At 40.1% G+C, this 22,386-nt stretch overlaps 1 protein-coding gene across 2 annotated transcripts in view; it reads left to right on the top strand.

The window, feature by feature from the left end:
• The first annotated feature begins 4,915 nt into the window (after positions 1–4,915).
• Positions 4,916–22,386, top strand: part of RALBP1 (ralA binding protein 1) — a 29,154-nt gene continuing 11,683 nt past the window's right edge. The window contains exons 1-4 of one of the 2 annotated variants that reach the window (XM_079982939.1): positions 4,916–5,196; positions 10,825–11,121; positions 16,195–16,653; positions 21,435–21,784. In XM_079982939.1, coding sequence (XP_079839065.1) covers positions 10,878–11,121; positions 16,195–16,653; positions 21,435–21,784 — 1,053 coding nt within the window. In that variant the 5' untranslated portion in view covers positions 4,916–5,196; positions 10,825–10,877. Of the gene's footprint in view, positions 5,197–10,824; positions 11,122–14,344; positions 14,513–16,194; positions 16,654–21,434; positions 21,785–22,386 lie in introns of those variants that run through there. The other variant, XM_079982940.1, reaches the window with a different exon arrangement.

The following is a 22,386-nucleotide window of genomic DNA, read 5'->3' as shown; positions in this document are numbered from 1 at the left end:
GATTGTAGTTTTATATTCTGACCAATTCTCCATTTTTTGTGAAGAACTGACTAATAATATAATGTTCTTATTGTACTATTAGAATGACTGCCATTATGATTGGGTATACGTTATGTGGAGGGAGGGATTCTGGATGTGCCTAGGGAGACGTGGATCCAAATCCTCAGTCACTATGTCTCAGCTTAAGCCTATCTGAGTTCCTGGGGGGAACTCTGTTAAGTTGTCCCAGAAGAGTATTATTATTATTTTTTGTTAAATCATTTTAATTAATTTTCCAATAAAAAAACATCCAATTATCATATCAAATTATAATCCAATTAAAATAAAAAACTAAAATAAAAAGACCAAATTATCATCCAAATTATAATTATTAATTTTTCGGGACTTCCCATAGCCTGGACCTTGAAGCATATCTCCAAATCTCAATCCTGCTTCTCCTTGTTGTTTCCATATTTTCCACATCTCGATTTTAACGCTTTAACCCAGAAGAGTATTAAAATACATTGCCCTCTGTGTCCTATCCCTGTTGGTGATGGTCAGACCACTCCACTATAAGGGAGTTTGCTCGTGCTAAATTTGTCAAAAAGTTTAGTGTTTTATTTTCCCTAGTGTGAATGAATAACAAACACAAAATTAACCTTCCTTTGTAAGGTTAACAAGAACATTGAGAAACCCTAGTGCCTTTGGGTGGGAGGAGGTGAAGAGGGGCAATTTTTGCTGCCTCTAATCTGTCTCCCAAATTGGAGGCTCTTTGCCATCTACTCAAGGGAAGCTCATGAGAACTGAGTCCATCCCTGTCTGCATAGACTCTTTCATCTACAGAAATGTGTCCCTTAGTCATGCCAAAAGTGTGACTAATGTTTCAAGAGTGTGACACAGAGAATGTTGGAAATCGTTAGATAGATGGATTAAGAACATAAAAAGAGCCTTGTTGAAGTAGATTGAGATCCATCTCACACAGCGTCCTGTTTTCAAGTATGGCCAACCAGATCCCTCTGTGAAGCCTTCCTTATTCTTTGTCTCTGGCACTGTCTATTCCAAAGATAGAATAACTCCAAACAAGGACTTCAATTTGGCTGCTATGCTGATTGCTGTTGATAGCTATGTGATGAACTACTATTTCTTGCTATTTTTGTTTTAAACTATTTAATCAAAGTACTTTCTAAGCAGTGTAGAAATTGTAGATGGAGCATAACTAAACTAATGTGGTCATTGTGCATTTTTGCTGCATGTAGAGGGGATCTGGTTGTAGCATCCAAGTGTATAAACATGTCAAAATTCATGTATGTGGAATATTCACACAGGAAGTGTGTGATGCTTGTATTAATTCAGACACAGGATGCTTGTATTAATTCAGAAGCTAACCCAGCAGAATAGGCACACAGATTCTTCATTTTCCTATTGCGATTAAAATGGGATAAGCACAGGAGCAGCAAAGTGGCACAAAGTTTCCCAGCGGGTTTTTGTGTTTTGGCACATTGTTTGCTCCCAGAGAAATGGTGTTTGGAGTATACATGCCATAGGCAGAACACTAAGCTGGAATTTCGCTAGGAACTTCTGTTTCCCATGGACAGTATTCAACTATCATGTCCTATCAGCACAAGAATTCCTGCTTCCACAACAGGACTTTCCACCTTCTCCCCACACTTTCCCTGAACCTTCCCTATATCTGCTCCATAGAGTTGGGGGGACTCCTAGAACAAACTGGGAGTGAAATGAAGGTAGGAGAGGGAGAAAACATTCTGTGGCACAAGCAGAAATCCTTGCACTTAAAGGATGTTCACATAGTACTACATTGGACACAACTCTACATGTTTATTCACCATGCGGATGTTCTTGACGTTCAGGTTTGAAAAGGATGTTTTTGCTGTTTAGAGAGTATGATGGGCCAATAATTGCACACTGCTAGCTCTCTGGTTAAGCACCATATAATATTCTATATAGTTCCTTGGGACATCGCTCTAAAGTAAGGAATGTAAACAGTTCCCTAGGGCATCCAACATCAAATTTCAAGAGGCACCATCATGCACATTCTTGTGTATATATATATATATATATATATATATGCGCATATATATATATATATATATATATATATATATATATATATATATGCGCCCCTGTATGCAGGAAATGGATGCCTTTTCCCTCCCTTTCCCTCATAGCTTGGAGTTTAGTGCAGTTGTGCCACCATGCTTAAAATGCACATGTGGAGCTTGGAATCCACAAGAAAATAATAGACACTGCCCCGCCTCTCCTCTTCAGTCACACAAGCAAGTAAAGCAGCATTTGATAAGAAGAGGTTGGGTGGACAAGTCTTTAGTAGCAGCTGGTGAAAGCTATAGTAGAAGCTGCCCAGTCTCAATAATGGAGAAAACCTAGCCAGCAGACGATAAGGATACTGCTACAAAGGACTGTGTGGCAAACTTGTTCAAAGCTAGCAAACCAGGTATTCTTTTTCTTTTTATCTCTCCCCATAGACACCTGTGTGTTTAATACCTTTACGGCAGGCAGAATTCAGCAGCTTCACTTGCTGAATTTTTGCCTCCCATGTTAAAAGAAAGGCCTAGCGCCCACTTATTTATCATTGTACAAATTACTCACTGGTGTTAGATGCACTGAGCTCTAATAGAGACAATTATTTTACATCTAGGGAGCAAATATTGTTGGCCTGTTCCCATTTATCTTTATTTTGTCTTTAGGATATGGTTTTGTTTACACATATATGCAACCTGAGCATTGGATGGGAGGGGGTTGGTCTGTTCCCATTTACGTATATGAAACTTCTCTGTACATACGCTGCATTGTGTATGTGTAAATATTAATAGGAATGTGAATTGGATTATCACCATTTCTTGTCATGATTCAACAAATGAAGCTTTCACTTATTTTCATGTTGGAAGAAACATCTACAGAATTTTACAGCTGCTATACACATAGGAAATATACTGTGGTGGGGAAAAATGGTGGTAACCTCATCTTCATTTCAAGTTGTGTTCTAGGGTTCCTTTTCCTTCATACTTCTGACACTTTCTTACCTGTCCCAGATGGGATTAAATAATCTACCCACCTCCCAGGGCACATTTATCTTCATGCACCCTCAGTATGACTCAGGGGATGCTCTTCCTCTCATTTGCAGAGGGAAGAATTTCCCCCCTCTTATTTTCCTTTTTCTTAAATAGAAAGCCAAAATGTTTTTTCCCAGTGAATCTGTTTGACCCACTAGGACTTCAATCCTGTGAACATTTGGGAGTAAGCCCCACTGAAAATGAGGAAATACTACAAAGGTTGATTGCCTCTTAACATGCTTTAACCAGCCACAAATGAAGTAAGATAATGTGTGAGAAAGCATTGGTTTTGCTCCCTCTTTAAAAGTATGGTTATGGATAAAATGGGACTTCTTGGAGTTTAATGGTGTTGCAGGGGCTAATCACCTGGGTCTTAGTCTTGCAGTTGGCACTTCATGCTGTGCCGTATTATCTCTAAAAATCCACACACTTGATGTCGCTTAATGTTACAGGCTACTTATTGACCATGTTTTAACCACTCTCTTGTAGAAGACCCATGAGAAGGCGGCAAATTTCTGTTCCACTCATCCATTATATGCTTATGAGTGAAGTGGGAATTTTAGTCCATGCTAACACTGATGGATAATCCCCATTAATAGCTTTTATGTTAGATAAAAGTTATGGTGGTAAACAATTTCTACCTGTAATTTGTAAATTTAATTTGTAATTATTTAATTAATTGTAAATATTGAGGCAGAAATTAAATGACTTTCATATAATCGGATTAACAAAGGTGAGTCCTGAATAAGGATTGCATCTCAATGGTAATTTTGAAACTACTGTCCTATACAGAAAGGATTGAAATACTTATGACTATGAATGAATCATGACCAAATCCATTAAATGGCAGGTCTCTTCAACTTTCATACCCTTTCTTTCAACCTTTATTCTCTTCATTAATTTTTAAAACTGGCTGGGAGCTGTACTGTACAACAGGAGACTGGTTGAATGTTGTATGAGCTTACTAATTATAAGAAACAGGGAGGGAGACTGTTCCTGAAATAACTAGATCCAGATTAGAGTGTACTGTAGCTGAAAGGGACAGAGATCTCACCATACTGAATTACATAAGAAACCTATGTAGCTTAACATGTTCTTGCCCGTTTGCTAAGATCGGAAATGAGAGGTGTGTTATTGTGTACCTGTTGGCCAAAGAGATTACTGTCTTTTCTGTGCACAATTACTTAGGAATAAGGCACATTGACAGAACTGGAAATTACTTTTGAGCAAGCATGAATAGGACTGCACTGCACATAAACTTCTTATTGTGGACCAGCCTATTATTTACATTCATGCTCAGATGGATCCTGAGAAGTTGTTTCTCCTTGAAATGCTAGTAAATGCCCAAATGGGTTGTGAGCTATAGTCTTTCTTAGACATATTACATTTTTTCACTTACTTTGTTCATCTCTACCCTGTTTGTCCTTGATCTTCTGTTTAAGGTGAATTCTGGAATGACCTCACATTTGGAATCTCTAGTTACTGGTGCCCATTGAAATTTAAAGGGTGGAAGGGAGACCAACAATAGGTAGAGCCAAAGCCAGTGACAGGCAGAGCAAATTCTAATTTTGTTAAAGCGAATTATACCACAGAGGAAGGGACACCGCTTGAGCGTAAATTCAACGTTAATTCGGACGCCTATGCAATGCGCATGCGTGCTCCTGGCTCAAACCATCCCTTCGCTTCCACACCCCCCCTTATAAGACTACATCTCCCAAAATGCATCAAACAAAAAAAAAGGGCAGGCGGGACTTTCTACCCGTTATATAAAAATAGGGAGAACAAGTGCGCAGGCGCAGGCTCCCTTCTCCGCTCCTCTTGGGTAGCTCGCTCCCTCAGCTACTACGACAGCCCCTCCCTGTGCGTCATGCGCGTGCGCTGCCTAATTCCGGCCTCTGCCCTCGATAGCCAAAGGGCTGCAAGAAACAGGCCGGAGAAGCGGGGGGGAGGAGGAGAGAAGGGCGTTCGCGCATGCGCCTCCAAACTGCCTCCTTCTGTTCCCTATACCCGACCTTGTAAGCGGGCGGCGAGGGGATGGGGCGCGGAGCGGGGCCCGGATGAGGCCGAAGAGGAGCCAGGCTCAGCACAGCCGTCCTGCCAGCGACGGGCTCCCCACCCACCCGCTCAGGTCAGTGCTGGGGCCATGCTCATGCGCGTGAGGACTCCCCACCCGACCCGGGTTCTCCCTCACATCAGCTCCGTTGCCTCCGAGAAGGGGGTGAGGGAGGGAAATGTGGCCGAGCCTGTGGGATAAGGGCATTAACTGAAGCGCTTTCTGCGGCGCGCATGCGCTAGTATCCCTGTGCAGCGCCCCCTAGCGCCTGGGGGCGCCTTGTGACTGAGGCCCGGTTGGGTCTCAGGCTGCCACTCCCTTTTTCTCCTCAGGATTGCTGAATGGGGTGTTGGCATATTGGCACACCCTGCGGGTGGGATGAAAACGATGCAAGCAACGTCGACATTATCAACCGCTTTGAGGTGGTTTTTTTTTGGGGGGGGGGTTGCACTCAAGCGGTGTATAAATTTTATGAAATAAATAAATACTCTGCAACAAGTGGTTCAGGTTGCAATCCTATGCACGCTTAACATGTTAAAAAGGCCCTTTGCATGTAGTGGGGTTAACCTCTGAGTAAATGTGTGTCGTCCGAGTATCTTCCACTCACCATCATTCCCCCCACCCACTTTTGCCTGCTTAATGCTCCCAGTGACTATTTATGTGGACTCTCTTAATGCATAAACATGCCCCTTTGAGACTATGGCAGGATGGTTAAAAGATAACTAATTAATGATGTTAAACTGCAACCAGCCAGCCCCCATTCACAAGCATCCTGTTTGTAGGATCAAATAAACTTATGAAATGGGAACACAGTGGTAACTATTGTGATTCAGGATGCATTTATGTAATGGTTTTTCTTTTTGGGGGAGTAACTGTTGCAGTCTTCCATGTACCCTTTCTTAGTTACTTAGATGTGCAAAAATAAACAGGGATTTAATTTTTTTAATAAAAGGATTACAGAAGCTCATATACCGTATTTTTCGCCCCATAGGACGCACTTTTTCCCCTCCAAAAATGAAGGGGAAATCTGGGTGCGTCCTATGGAGTGAATGCAGGCTTTCGCTGAAGCTTGGAGAGCGAGAGGGTCGGTGCGCACTGACCCCTCTCGCTCTCCAGGCTTCGGGAAGACATCCGCAGCCTAGGCAGCCCTGCGGAAGTTCCCACAGGGCTGTCTAGGCTGCGGATAGCAGCTTGCTTCCTGGAGCGCCGGGCGCGCTGAAAGCAGAGTGCCCGGCGCTTCGGGAACACATCCGCAGCCTAGGCAGCCCTGCGGGAACTCCCGCCGGGCTCCCCACGCTGCGGATAGCAGCCTGCCGCCCGGCGCGCGGGGCGCCCTGAAACAGAGCGCCCCTCGCACCAGGCAGACATCCGCAGCGTGGGGAGCAGCCTGCTGCCCGGCGCGTGGCGCGCCCTGAAGCAGACAACTAGGTGTGTGCTATGGGACGGAGCGTCCTATGGGACGAAAAATACGGTATGTGTCAGCAGCCAAACAGAAATAAAACAGAATTGGGGATAAAAAGCACCCCGTGGCACCCCACGGTGCAACTGCCAAAGGGGAAAACCTAATCCCCTAATGCTATTTACTAAATCCAGCCCCTTAGGTATGAGCGGAATCGCTTCAACACAGTGCCACCAACTCACAACACAGAAGTGGCCATAGTCAAAGGTATCAAAAGCTGCTGAGGGACCAAGCAAGAGCAACAAGGTCTGTCCTGCTTCTGAAGGACATCATGTATCAGGACACCCAAAAATGATTTTGTTCCCAAACAAGGCTCAAACCCAGACTGAAATGGGTCAATATCATCAGCTTCCTCTAAGAGTGTCTGCCAGCCCCCTCTCAAGCACCTTACCCCCAAAAGGGTGGTAGTTGTCAAACACCTCAAGATCCAAGGAAGGCTTCTTTAGGAGCACTACTGCCTCCTTTGTGTACGTTTATAACATACTTTAGTTTCTGTATTTAATGAAAACCATAACATACCAGGATTAGTTGAAGAAACAAATACTGTGATATATTTTAAAAGATTTCTAGATTTGTGTCTATGCTCGTAATTGTGTTGGTCACACAGAATGCTTGTTATTAGCAACAGAGCAAATACTAAAGATACCAGTGCACCTTGTAAAAGAAAAAAAAGTTTAAAAATACCTTTCTCTGAAATCCTGGAGAGCTACTGTCAGACAGGACTGTCCTCATTCAGGCACAATTGGTCTGGCTTGGGAAAAGGCAGCTGCTTATATCCTTCAGCACCACAAAGAACTCTCTCGAATAAAGGTTTCTTTTTGTATGTGTCCTGTTGGGTGCATTTGTTAACACAAGGAATTGTTTTAGCCACACAGAATGATCTCTGTATAGGTGGCTACAGTTTCCCTAAAGGTTTTGGAAGTGCTTCAAACTGTAGCTGGTTATATATTTACCCGAGCTACATGGTTGCAGCTGCTCCATGGCTGGATCTTCCACAGCTCTAGTAATATTTGAGTAACAGAGGAAGATCAGTGCAGCAGCAGGAGTAAATACAGCTTGCATAGTGCAAGTAACCCCATCCTGACGATTGTTAAAGCACACTAAAGCAATTTCAAGTTTGCCTTCCTGCTTCACAGTGAAAGCTTTTCTTCCTCCAATCGGTGACTAATTTGGAAGTCCCATGTTCTGTTTTGTATCCCATATCTACATTACTTGCGCTGTGCTAGTATACCGACCACTGAGATCAGAACAGATTTCATGCCCTGACTTTCAAGGAAAAGAGATGGGGAAGTATCATTTTTAAATTTTTCTTGTGATCAGAGAACCTTTGCTAAGCATCAGGCAAAAACTACCATTCTTCCCACCTCCTCTCTTTCCTTTAGGAAAGGTTGGCAGGAAGCTTCTCTGGCTGCTTCTCCATAATAGAGCTCATCTGATGAGCTTTTGTGACCATAATTTTTGGCTTTGCAGGCAAGGCCAGCCAAAAAATATGGACCTCTGCACAGATGTCACAAAGTAAAATGCTTCCTCAAAGCTGTGGAAAGCAGTGTTCTCCCCATTCATATTTTTTGGTGTAACCCAGCCCATTTTAGCCACAATTCAGTTTTAGATCCCACTGACTTCAGTGGGAGATACGTATGTGCTTAGTTCTCTCTCTGAATTTAATTGAATTGTTCATCCAGATAATATTTTTTTCTTTTTTATTGAGGCAAACATTCTGCCAGATTTGAGCATGTGTGGACACAAGATATTAGCTGTGGCTCAGCAAATGAGGAATCTGGAATAAGAAAATGTTTCCCAGAACATTGCAACACCAGAGAAAGTGGAACTGTTCAGTGTTTGTTATTTGTTGTACCATGACTTTGAAATGAACTTATGATAAAGGTTATACTGTGTCTGAATGTTTGCTAATAAACTGCTTAAAAAGCAAACTGTGTATGGACTTGAAGAGTTGCAGCTGTGCTGTTAACAAAATAGGAACCTGACATGGGTCAAATCAGGTTTGTTTATGATACATAGATTCTTTGTATTCCTTCCCTTTGACCCACTTACAGTTAAAGGCACCTTATGGACACTTTTCTAGCTTTTAGTCATTCAAGGTCAGTGGGGCTACTCAGGGCAAAGTGGTTTAAGTTTTGACTCATGAAGCTCAATTCAGTGCATATTTAGTGAGGGCTAAGTCTGTTCAGTTATGCTAGGATTGCAGGTTCAGCTGAGAAAACTTCAATTCTGAAATGCAAGGCTATGTTTTCAGAATGAGTTACCTTCTGATTAGGTAGCAGTAGCTGTTTGATTCAGGGCCAAAACTGCATGAGAGACATGGCATCTATGGTAGGAGCTCCCATTTTTATTTTTTATTTTGAAGTAATTTTAAGGGGATTCAATTTTTGTTGGAACAGTTGTGTGGAAGGAGAGAGAGATAAACTCCATGGCTTCATACTCCTTATCTAAATCTCCAAGGTGTTGCTTCACTGGTGGTTTGGCACTTGCTCTTGGCTGTGCAACTTAATTGGAGGACCTTCGTAAGACTTTCATAAGCAATAGTAGGCAAGAGAGTGATTCACATGGGAGTTACGAGTTGTCCTGATAATTTTTGTTCTATGATTCTGGTTTTGAAATAACAACATGTTCTACCAGTGTATAGTCTACACATGATAAACTTTAGCGCTGAGAGAGAACAGAGTGTTCTTTACATAAATGCAAGTCAGTCTGACAGCAAGGATAGCTAAGGCAAGAGATTCAAACAAGGCTTATAGTTTTGCCCTAAGACAATATCCAGGTTCTGTGATGGAAATAAACAATGTGCATGCAGGAAATTGGCACAGACATACTTTAAACTAGTGTACTCTTATACTTCTTGTTTTAGGTTTACCTCCTGTTCCAAGATATAGAATTCTTCTCTCAGAATTGACATAAAAGGGGAGAGATTATTAGCTAATAGGAGTGTAGGGCAAGAACTCGGGTCCAGGGAGAAAAGGAAGTATGAAGAGTAGGTGGGGTGGGGGATCTTCAAATTGCTAAGATTTATTGAGATTAGCAGACCTCTTTGAAAAGTACCTCTGAATATTGAAGGGTTCCCTCTTCTGCATTGAATTTTGAACTTCAGGTCCCTTTGTTTAAAGTCCTGACTTTAGAAATCCTATAATACTTCACCGCTTGCAAAAAAAAGTGCACTTGCAAGGCTGAGATGACTGATGAATTTTCTGTCTGATGTACATCATTCCAACATCACATTAACCATGCTGTGCTGGGATAACATTGTATTGCATTGTTTGTATTGCTTTCTTTAAAGTACTTGTACTCTGCCCTTCCAGGCTTGCAGAAGGCAGCACACAATTAAAAAAAAAAAAAATACATAACAGGGCTAACAGGATAAAGTAGTCAAACTTAAAAATAGCACAGTTTGCTTCAGGTCGAAAGTGGATGTCAGATTTCTCCATCTGATCCATAGTCCCTTTGCTGTAATAGACTTCTACAGGAAAGTCCATTACTGATTGAAGTTTCTACTTGGATGACATAGAAGATATAATTTGGAATGGAAAAACCCTAGGTTGCACACGTTTTCAAAAATAGCCATTGTCATTCTCCTCCTGTCTCATGAACCATGGCATCTATATCCATAAAATTATGCCAAACTGTAAGCTTTAAAATGTTTCCACAATAGCTTCTGCTCTGTCATTTAACATATACAATGCCAGTAATAACCAAAATATGTAGAAGAGAATCAGAAACTTTGGGGGTGTACACTTCAAAATAAGCTTTGGGCCACCACAGATTATATGTCTACTCTTCTAGTAGAAAGTTCCCAGTGAGGTAGCATTGCATTGCATCTCTCTCTGTATCTGTTTGGGGACAAGTTATAACCAACATAGTGCCACATACCAATCATATCCAAAATAAACAAAATACTGGACTGAACTTGATACAGACTCGTAGAAGACACTGTCCTGGATGTATGAGTATATGATTTGTGATGAGCCAGAATGTGGGGTGTAAAGGAAGCTACTCTTAACAAATTCTGAAAATTGAAATTGTACTTCATGGTTGCAGTTGAATTTCAGATTTTTAAACTTGAATCTGAATGTATGTGATATCATGAGTTTATATCATGTGATGAATTCTTGAGTGAAATTGAGTGTAATACATATTGAGTGTAATACATATAGAGCTGTATTGAAAGCAGTTTCTCTCACTATAATAGTATTTTGCAGCGACAAAAATACTTTGTGTTCTTTTTATTGCAGGCATAATGGATAGGTAACAGGATATTGTTCTGCTGTGGTGCCAGAGAGTAAGAATGACGGAGTGCTTCCTGCCTCCCACCAGCAGCCCCAGTGAGCACCGCAGAGTAGAGCATGGCGGGAGTCTTGCTCGGACCCCGAGCTCTGAAGAAATCAGCCCAACAAAATTCCCTGGCTTATATCGAACTGGCGAGCCATCACCACCTCATGACAGCCTGCATGAGCCTCCAGATATTGTGTCTGATGATGAGAAAGAACATGGGAAGAAGAAAGGAAAATTTAAAAAGAAGGAGAAAAGAAGTAGGTAGTCCTTCTCCTCTTCCAATCTGTGTGCTACTAGTGTGCTTTTTAGTATTTACAGTTTGCTTTTCATGACTCAATACTTGTGTGCATGTGTTTTAATGTACAGCACGATCACATCTTGTGCACAGTTAACGAGTGTGATTTCAGTCTTGCGCAGTTGAAAGCAGGCCAGTTGAAATTGCGTGAATTAATTGCACACTTAAAGGCTCCTTTTGCACTGGGTTTTCCCAGTGTGGAAAGAGCTTTTAAGCTCTCCATCTTGCTTGCCAGGCAAGTCCTGCGCAGTGTGCGAGTTCTGGGATGCTCTTGCAAGATCTTGTGGGAATGTGGATGCCCCCATGAGATCTCACGAGAGCACCCCAGAGACCACAAGCTGAGCATGACTTGCCCGCTAAGCAAGGCAAAGAGCTCAATAGCTCTTCCTTCCTTGGGTATAAGGTCCACTTGGCACATTGGCTCGAGAAGGTAAGTATGGTCGCACAGTGACAGTTTCAAGGGGGTGGGCTGAGTATATGTGCCATCTCCAGAGTCTAACCCTGTGCAAGATGTGATTATACTGTAGCCCTTTATATAATTTATTCATTTAGTTATCAGTGTGTGTGGCACCACAAGTGTAAATGTATTTCATAAGTGTTACAGGTTGTTGTTTTTTTGTATGTAAATGTTTTCTAAGTCATAAGGTGCTATAAAATCTGTGCTAATTCTAATCAAATGTTTTGGTATGTGATGCCTTCGTATCCATCAGAGTTTTAAGATTATTTGTAAATCTGCTAAGGCTTTCATGACATCTAAATGAGGACTATAAAAATATTTCCAAATTGCAGCAGTGACATCATGGCTGTGTATCGACTATCATACCTCATAATTAACTGAGGTATGAACAAGCCTCATGGAGCCACCTCAGTCCTTCCCTATGATCCAGGAAGTAAACCTGGAATTCTCAGTTAACCTAGGTTTGTACTGGGAAACTATGGTTAACAAATTCCAAACAAACCAGGATATTAAACCAACTTTAAACAGTGCCTTAGTATTCCATGCATGCTTGTAAGCATTAAGTGTAGTTTCCTGGTTTGGAAACAATGGGAAACCCTTGTTAATAGAAACTTGTTGACTTACTTGCCTGCTCATGCAAAGGGAGGAGCAAAACAGCTCTCTGCAAGTGTACGATACTCATTCATATCTTGGCTTCCTAAGCTAAAGAAAATTACAGTCTGAAGCTAATGCCATCACTTTAAAACAGGTGGGGAACCATTTTCAGCCCAAGGGCTGAATCAGAAATTGGGCCATCCCTCCCTGGGCCTCTTTTTAAGGTGGTTGGGGCAGATCAGCTTATTGGTTCTAAAAGCCCCCTTGAAGTTGTTCATTTACAGGTGCAGTTTGGTATGAAACCTCGCTTGCAAATGGACATTTTTCTTTGGCATTTGCAGGTGCAAATGATTAAACGATTAAATATTGCAAGGGGGAGGTAGCAGCAATGCCTTTTCCCAGCCCTGTGCATGCTGTGGCCACTACTGCCATCCAACCTGTGTTTAATGTGTAGATAACTAAAGACTGATGAATCGATCTTCTGTTCATTTAAAATTGTTGACATTAATTTCTCCCTTTGGTTTCCGTTGTGACAGATTCATGTATTGTCTAGCTATCTGAAAATAAATTTATTGCAAAAAAATGGCATTAGCAGTAAAATCTCCAAAGACAACTGTTTTCTAAGCCTTGTCAAAAAGTTCTGAAATTGCTTCTCTAATTGTATTGGGAGTTACGGCTTTTGGCATTTTTATCCACATCCACTGTTTCAGCGCTAATTCTACTACATCTGTTCTCCTTCTACAAGTACCATAGTTGTCAGAATGGCTGCTTGATAATACATTTTTTAGGGATTGCTAGTTCTCCATTTTTGGTATTCTGCAAAACACATTGGTTAATCAAAGTTTGAATTCTTTGAAAAGTTACATTTTATCTTGGTGCCTGTGGTGAACATTCTGTACTGTGATGCTGTTATATTTTTGTGTATACAGAAGTATCAGTAGGCATTCAGAAAAACTCAAGATGCTTAGCTTCAAATTATGGATCTAATATTTCAGTAGCTGTTTATTTATTAAATATTTTAAACAAATATGAGAGCCCAGAATTTCGGACTTCAACTGTGTGTTTTTCCTTCTTTTAAAAGTGGCAGCATTGTTTGCCTGCTGGTTTTTGAAGTAATGTGAAGAATTAGAGTTTCTTAGAGCAGTAAAAGGCGAAAGATTTATACGATCTGAAGAGAAACTTAGAGCAGAAGGCTATGAATGTTTGCTTGGAAATAAATCCCACCATGTTCAGTGGCGCTTACTCCAAAGTAAGTGTGCATCCCTAGGTCATTTTGGATTTGATTTTTAGTGCAGGGCTGCAGCTGTTGGGTCAAGGCTTGGTTACTCTCAGTCCTAGGGCGTAGCAGAAGGCAAGAGATAAAGAAAACTGATTTGTAGAAAGGATTTGGGACATACAGTTGAGCTAAAGGAATGGGTTAAATAAAGATGTGATATAGTGGAATACTTGCTGGAAACCAGGGCCATTGGTCCAATCGGGGATCTTTTAATCTGGGGATGTTGGGTCAGGTCTTTACTGTACTGAGGCAGTTCCCAAATCTCATCTATAGTGAGACAATGGTAGGGTATTCTCATAACAGAGAAGTTAAAAGTCAGAATTTGGGGTTTGTTAAATCATTTTTTTAAAAAACCAAAGGCCGGAAAAACATGATTTTCTTCTTCATTGAGCATGTTTTTAAAAGGCTGTACCATGGCAATCTATTTATGGACCATATATTCTAGTTCCAAGTTGGTCCACATCTGTGGATACAGAGCTCTTACCCCCACTTTGGTGGCCTGACATTCATGCTGGAATATCACTTCAGCGCTCTAGCACAGTGGGTCTGCGTAACTCACCCAGGGCACCATTCACATAAAAACTACCATAAATATATCAAAATTTTCAAAAGTAGGGTCCACGGCTTGGCTTTTGAAAAACAGGGGGTCCACAGTACTTAGCTAATTGGGAACCAATGCTCTAGCAGGTTCTCCATCAAATTTAGTTCAGGGTTTTTTTTAGCCATTTCCTCCTCTGTCTTAGCATATGTGCTGCAATAAGTGATGGGTGTGTTTTAGATATTTATTTTCTTGTTCTTCCCTACAGGGTAGGCAGGGCTAGTTGCAGAAGAGGTGTAGCTTATTGGACTCCTGTGCATTTATTTCAGAGGCAGCAAAGTAAAGCACCTGATAATTTGCAGCAAAGCTTTGTTTGTCTTATGGCTGTGGAATTGAACTCTCTTGTGCAGTTTACATAATCCAAATGGGCACATGTAGTTAGAGATTTGTCAGAATGATTGGGACAACCTTGCCCATGGAACTGAAAAGTAAGTTATTTCTTTTTAGAGGTTGTACATTAATTTTTTACATTGTAGAATATCTGGTTTGCCTAGATTATCTGGTCTAGCCTTTTTATTCCAAGCAGTTAACTTAGTGGTTTGTGCAATGCAATCCACTTCTCACTGAAGTTAGTAGCAAAGCTCTCACTCATTTTAATGCAGCAGAATTGTATTATTTGTATTTTTTGCAGGTTGATTTTCAGATGTGCTTGTAAAGATGTTAAACTGATGCCATGACAGTGTGTTATATTCACTGCAAAAATACATATATTTTTGACATTCTAATTTTAATAATAATGATTCTTATAATTAATATTTATGATGAAAATAACAAATGTACAAGTTCAAGAAGTTCTGACTAATTTTCTATACGTTTTGCAAGTATGAACAACTGTGTTATAATGCTTCTTTAATAACAAATGAAAGTTCAAACCATTTATTAGTGGCAAATGTGTGTTGTTTGAATATTGTTTCTGATTGCAATGGTTATTAAATAATTTTATTCACTTTCATACAACTCTTCTTCCAAGGAACCCAAGGCAGGACAGTGTACATGCCCCACCTACACACAGACACACACACACTAATCCTTATAATAACTTTGTTGAGGTAGGTTAGGCTAAGATAGGCTTACCAGCCAAATGGCATCCATTAAATTTCCAAAGCTTAGCATGGATTTGAATCTGAGTCTTCCTGCTCATATTCTGCTTCTTATCCGTGAGACCCTCCTGGTGGTAATAGAGACTAGCAATCGCTCTTCTACTCATCTTGTTTAACAAACTCTTTTGCCACCATAATGAGCTTTATATATGCACTCATTCATAAATTATCACATATCCCTGTTTGCCTGTTGGCCATCTTAGAAAATGGTAACCAAACTGGAAAATTCATACAACAGGATGCAAGTGTCTACCCAAGTAAAATCACATAGGCCTGAATCATATACAAACTTCAAGATTCTCTGCACATTCTGTTTTTTTACAAGAGTCTACAGCAGATCCTGGAATATTGCTAAAGGTTTAAGATAAGCAGATATGTGCCATTCATATCACTTTACAGCATCAGTTCTGTATTGATTTTGATGTTACATTTTACTTTAGGAGGAAACGATGAAAAACATTAAGGTGCCAGTACTAAGTTTACTTACCAGGGAATACCGTATTTTTCGCTCTATAACACGCACCCGACCATAACACGCACGTAGTTTTTAGAGGAGGAAAATCCGTAGGCATGCCACCCGTAGGCATTCCCTCCATAACACGCACAGACATTTCCCCTTACTTTCTAGGAGGAAAAAAGTGAGTGTTATGGTGCAAAAAATACGGTAACTCCGCTGAACACAATGTGATATTCAAGTCTTGGCTTAGGCTTGCATTGCAAGTTGGAGTTAAACTTCAAACTGTACATTTTTGCATATTGTTGTCAGCAGGTAATCAAGTGATTCTGCTTGTGTATGAAGCTTTCATACCAGAGTAATATTTTTAAAAATTCATGTACATTATTGAGGGGAAGAAAATACATCAGAATTGTCTCCAAGTCCTGCATAATTCTGCAAATAATCTGTGTATGTAGCACATTATTGCTGAGCATTTTTCTGCCTTTTGGCTTTTCTAGGTAGATTATGTGTTTGATATTTTCCCTCCTTCATGTCTTCCTTTTTCTCTTAACAGCGGAAGGCTATGCAGCCTTCCAGGAAGACAGCTCTGGGGATGAAGCTGAAAGCCCCTCCAAGTTAAAGCGCTCCAAAGGGATCCACGTTTTCAAGAAGCCAAGTTTCTCCAAAAAGAAGGAAAAAGATTTTAAGATAAAAGAAAAACCCAAAGATGAAAAACATAAAGAGGACAAGCACAAGGAGGAAAAACATAAAGAGAAAAAATCTAAAGACTTGACAGCAGCGGATGTTGTGAAACAATGGAAAGAGAAGAAGAAGAAGAAGAAACCAGCTCAAGAGGCAGAGATACCGCAGGTGGATATTCCCAGGCCTCGCCCTGTGTTTGGTATCCCTTTGGCAGATGCAGCAGAAAGGACCATGTTGTATGATGGCATCCGCCTGCCAGCAGTTTTCCGGGAATGTATAGATTACGTAGAGAAATATGGCATGAAATGCGAAGGCATCTACAGAGTTTCAGGTATAGTGGCCCAACTAAAGGTAGTTTTCCTCTGCTTTGCCTCCTGTCTTTTGACCCAAAGGGCATGGTGGGGCTCTCCACCTTCACATTGCCCAAAACTTCATGTGACTTTGTAAATGCCTGCAGCTTCCTAAAACCAAATATGTTTAGCTGCTGTTGAATTTAGGCTAGCTCTAAATTTAAGGCTGGAAGGATTGCTGATAAGCAGGTATAATTGAAAAATGTTTTAGCCTGCTTATATTAAAGTTCAAGAGGTTAAAGACACAATTCTACATACATCCGCCATTTGTGTTCAGTGTTGCTTGCTGCTGGGTAAATGTTCATTTTTTTAATCTAGTTCATAAAATTTATAAATTGCTTGATTGTGGGTGGTTTTTTTTAACAAGTTACATATAATACCACTGCAATTAAGACTGCAAATTTTATGCCCAGTTTCCTATAAGTAAGCCCTTTGAATTTGACTGGATTTCCTTTTCAATGAACACATAAGATTATGCCGTAAGTTAGCAAATCTAGTCTTTTGCGTTTGAGGGCACAGTGTCTTATCAGATCCATTAAAGTCATGCTTCCCTAGAGTGGCACTGATTTCCAAGCGGTTTCCTCAGCCATCTGCCACAACCTGCTTGCTGAGTAGAGCAATTGAAAAACAACAACAACATGGTTCAGTCTTTCTGATAGAAAGAGAAAATTGGCCAGGTCGGAGAGAAACAATACAAATTGAAAGCGTTCGCAGATGACCTAGTTTTGACCCTACAGGAGCCAGAGCCAAGTACGAAAAAAGCATTACAATTGATCCAAGAATTTGGCCGGGTGGCGGGATTTAAATTAAACAAACAGAAAACTAAAGTATTGGGAAAGAACTTGACAGATACAGAGTCAGAATGGTTTCAGAAAGAGACAGAGTTAAATGTGGTTAAAAAAGTGAAATACCTAGGGGTAAATATAACATCAAAAAATCTAAATCTGTTTAAGGATAATTATGAGAAATGCTGGTCAGAAATTAAGAGAGATCTAGAAAGTTGGACAAGATTGAAACTTTCTTTGTTAGGCCGAATCGCCGCTGTAAAGATGAATGTATTGCCAAAAATGTTGTTTTTGTTTCAAACATTACAGATTGTGGATAAAACAGAATGCTTCCAGAAGTGGCAGAGAGATATTTCCAAATTTGTCTGGCAGGGCAAAAAGCCCAGAATCAAGTTTAAGATACTAACTGATGTGAAAGAAAGAGGGGGCTTTGCCCTGCCAGACTTAAGGCTGTATTATGAAGCAGCAGCTTTCTGCTGGCTAAAAGACTGGCTACTTCTGGAGGACACTGATGTATTGGATTTGGAAGGTTTCAACAATGCGTTTGGTTGGCATGCATATCTATGGTACGATAAGGCTAAGATTCATAAGGCTTTTAAGAACCATATTGTCAGAAAGGCAGTGTTTAATGTCTGGACAAAATATAAAGACTTATTGGAAAATAAAACTCCAAGGTGGCTTTCACCATTGGAAGCTAAGGCCCGACAAAGACTCAATATGGAGGCCAAATGGCCAAAGTATTGGGAAATATTAGAAAAAGAAGGAGACAATTGGAAATTGCAGAGTCAGGAGAAAATGAAAGATAAAGTGTGAGATTGGTTACACTACGCCCAGATTAAAGAAGTTTTTAAACTTGATAAAAAATTAGGATTCCAGGTGGAAAAATCGAAATTAGAAACGGAATTGCTAGAGCCTAAGACCAAGGTACTTTCAAGAATGTACAACTTGCTGTTAAAATGGAACACACAAGATGAAACGGTTAAATCGGCTATGATAAAGTGGGCACAGGACATAGGGTATAATATTATGTTTGAGGACTGGGAAAAGTTGTGGACTACTGGGTTGAATTTCACTGCATGTAATGCTCTGAAAGAAAATGTAATGAAAATGATATATAGATGGTACATGACCCCAGTCAAACTTGCAAAAATATACCACTTGTCTGATAATAAGTGTTGGAAATGTAAGGAAAATGAAGGAACGTTCTTTCACCTTTGGTGGACCTGTCCTAAGGTGAAGGTCTTCTGGGAAATGATATATAATGAGCTGAAAAAGATATTTAAGTATACCTTCCTTAAGAAACCAGAGGCCTTCCTTTTGGGTATTGTTGGCCAAGGGGTGTTAAAGAAAGATCGAACTTTTTTCATGTATGCAACAACAGCAGCAAGGATACTTATTGCTAAACACTGGAAAACCCAAGATCTACCCACACTGGAAGAATGGCAGATGCAACTGATGAACTACATGGAACTGGCTGAGATGACTGGCAGAATCCGAGACCTGGGAGAAGAAATCGTTGAAGAGGACTGGAAAAAATTTAAGCTTTATCTGCAAAAATATTGTAAACTGTATGAATGTTAAGCAGGATGCTTGATTTTAGACAAATTGGCACCATCAAAATAGATGAAGTAAATCATGAAGATAATTTAAATATAAGATGAAAAACCTATTTATTTTTTTTAGATAATTATTAGGCTAAATTAAATTTTCTTTTGTAAGGATTGGAATAAACGTATCTAAAATTTGAAATATATTCGAAATTTGACAGTAAGGATGGAGATAAGGGAATAAATTGTTGTTTTAAGTGTATTAAACTAGAACGTAGGAGCAGGAGATGTGAGGAAGTCCAGAAGTGATAAGAAAATATGTGATATCAATGTTATGTTCATTTTTTTTTTACTGTAAATGAAAAATTCTTAATAAATATTTTTTTTAAAAAAAAAAAAGAAAGAGAAAATTGGCACATGGCACTTCCCAACTGCATTCCTCACAACGCTTGCTCTGGAGTAGTGACTTCAGTATGTATAATGGTATAGAGTGGTGTAAGTAGTTTGAGGACTGTGAGAATATAATCTAATCAGAGATGTTAAGAACCTTGCAGTTGTTTGCTATATATTTTTAATTATTTTGTATAAAAGATTCAGTGCTAGCAAGTAAAATAGTGATTTGTCAAGTGGCATATGGTGGGGAGAGAACATATTCTTCAGCTGTTTTTCCCTCCTACACTTTCATTTTTACTTTCTTCCAAATGGAATTTATACACAAAGTCCTCATTAGCTGGTATCTTGGAAAAAAAAAGGGGGGAAATGTTGCAATAGCAGTTGAGGATTTAGCTTGGATTTGAAGAAAACACCCCGGTGGTAATGCCAAGATAATTAGCAGCCACAGTAGTTGTGTAACCCTTGATCCACATAAAAGTAACAATGATTCGAGTCATTTATTTAATTATACAGCTGTATTTTGAATTGTGAATGCCACCTGTGAGAGGCATCATGCCCGTGATTGAAATGCAATGCACGAGCTGTTTTGACAGGAACTGAAATGCAAATTCCAAGGCGGAATTTAAAGACAAAACTGCACAGGAAGTAAATATTTTGAAGAGATGTTTAGTGCAAACATTGCACATTAGTGAAACATAAATATGAAAGCATAGCCACACTTTTATTGACACTATGTCACTATTTCTTGCAGAAATATAATTTTCTGATCTTTGAGGTTCATAGGTTTATATCCTTTACTATGCCAGGCTGTGCTGCAGTATGATCATGACAGTGTAAAGTGTCCTTCTCTGGGTAGTAGATATGGATACTGCTTGGAATTTAAGCTTGAAAGGGAATTTGTGCAAGCATTGGAAAGTGTTCGGGCAAGTCTGAACAATGCAGAGAAGTAAAGTACTCTGATTATAACTGACTTGTAAGTAAGTCCATAAAAGTTGGTATCCTGCAACCTTGCTTTATTTTATTTTTACTAACCTGCCTCCTAGCAGACTAGTGGTGTGGATGGGTGTTTAAGCCGTCTGCATTTCTGTGCCTGTCCTTCCTCTGTGGCTAGCATGGAAACTGAACACGCTGGCAGAGGACAGAAGAGCAGTTTGTCTCTCCTCCACCAGTGTGCTCATTCATCGGCATAGAATTCCATGCACTTGCCTGCATGGAATTTTAGTGGCCTTTGATGACCAGGTGTGTTCTTAGAAATAAGGATTGAAAGTGGATAGTGTACAACACATTAGACACATCAGAACATGGGTGTGGTTTATTATTATTAAGCAAATTAAAGAGATGGTCGAATTTCCAAATCAAAAAGTCACCATCCAACCACTATCTCTGCTGTTTCTCCTCTACCTGCTTTTGCTGTAAATTGGAGACCCTGGATGCACCCACAAAATACACAAAACTATGGTTTAACACCCAAGGATGAGCCTGAGTGACTTGTCAGGCTTGCATGCATCGTTCTCTTCCGTCATGGTCTTGCGGTGCATTTTGGCAGAGTTTAGTTTCACAGAATCCTGGATCGTTACTACATTTGAAACATGGATTCTAATTTAAAACAAACTGGCAAGTTTCATAACAAGCTGGTGTCAGACTGTGGGTTTGTTCTGCTTGGGCTTGTTCTGGCTCATCCACGCAGTGCTAAACCATGCAGACACAGCCTACTGCACCTTTCTTCCTTCTTCCATGGTACACCACACCCTTATCTACAGTCAGCATGCTGTAGTGTTATTTCTTGAGTTAAGAGCCCAGGGTGGTATTCAACAAAGTTTTCCTGAGAGCAGACCTATTGAAATTAATGAACGCAACTAAGGTAGATCCATTCATTTCAATGGGTCTGCTCTGAATAAAACTTACTTGAGTACTTTCCCTGGTGTTTTGTGACTTTGCAAAATGAAGAGAGTGCTTTACATGTGTGATTGCTCTAGGTTTTTTTTGTTTTTTTTGAATTATTTAGTGAAATTCTATTTTTGTTTTTTTGTTTTTTAGGAATTAAATCAAAGGTGGATGAGCTAAAAGCAGCATACGACCGAGAAGAATCCCCCAACCTGGAGGAGTATGAGCCTAACACGGTAGCCAGCTTGTTGAAACAGTATCTGCGTGAACTTCCTGAGAACTTGCTTACCAAAGAGCTCATGCCTCGCTTTGAAGATGCTTGTGGGAAGAGCCTGGAGGTTGAGAAATTGCAGGAGTGCCAGCGTCTCCTGAAAGAACTACCAGAGTGTAACTATCTCCTAATTTCTTGGCTGATTGTGCACATGGACCATGTAATTGCAAAGGAACTAGAAACAAAAATGAATATACAGAACATTTCCATAGTACTCAGCCCAACTGTTCAGGTATGCATAATAGGCTCTCTCTTTCCCTACTTCTCTCTCTCTCTCTCTCTATATATATATATTAGTGGTTTTCAGACTTACTTCTCTGGGCCAATTTCAGAATAACAATTTGCTCTTGCCACACTGAATTTTTAATTGATAAGAAATACATTGGGACACAAAAAGAAGCAACAACTAGCAGTGCTTCATTTTGAAAAGATCTATCCATATTCTGCAAATAAATATATATATTCTGATGCTATACTATACTACACTGGAATGTTTAGGTGTTTATTTGATTGTCCTTGAAATTTCCCGCCACACTTGCTATCCTTTCCTGCCGCACCAACGCACCAACGTAGCATGCCACACTCTTTGAGAACCACTGTGCTCTCTATATCCCTGCCTACATCCATATGTTGCTGAAGGTAAGCAGAGTTCGGATCTGCGTAGGACGCATATGGAAGCTGTTTTGACTCTTCAGAGGAAGAGGGGATGTAAATGTAATTAATTGTGCACCAAGCTATCATTTATAGTTAGTTGGGACCAACAAATCAAACTTAATGACCTTCTGGTAGTACCCAGTCACCCTCTTACATAATCCAGACCAGTGTGCAACTATC

The sequence above is a fragment of the Podarcis cretensis genome (assembly GCF_951804945.1).
Source record: "Podarcis cretensis genome assembly, chromosome: 7".
Taxonomy (NCBI): domain Eukaryota; kingdom Metazoa; phylum Chordata; class Lepidosauria; order Squamata; family Lacertidae; genus Podarcis; species Podarcis cretensis.
This window is presented reverse-complemented; position numbering and strand designations above follow the sequence as displayed.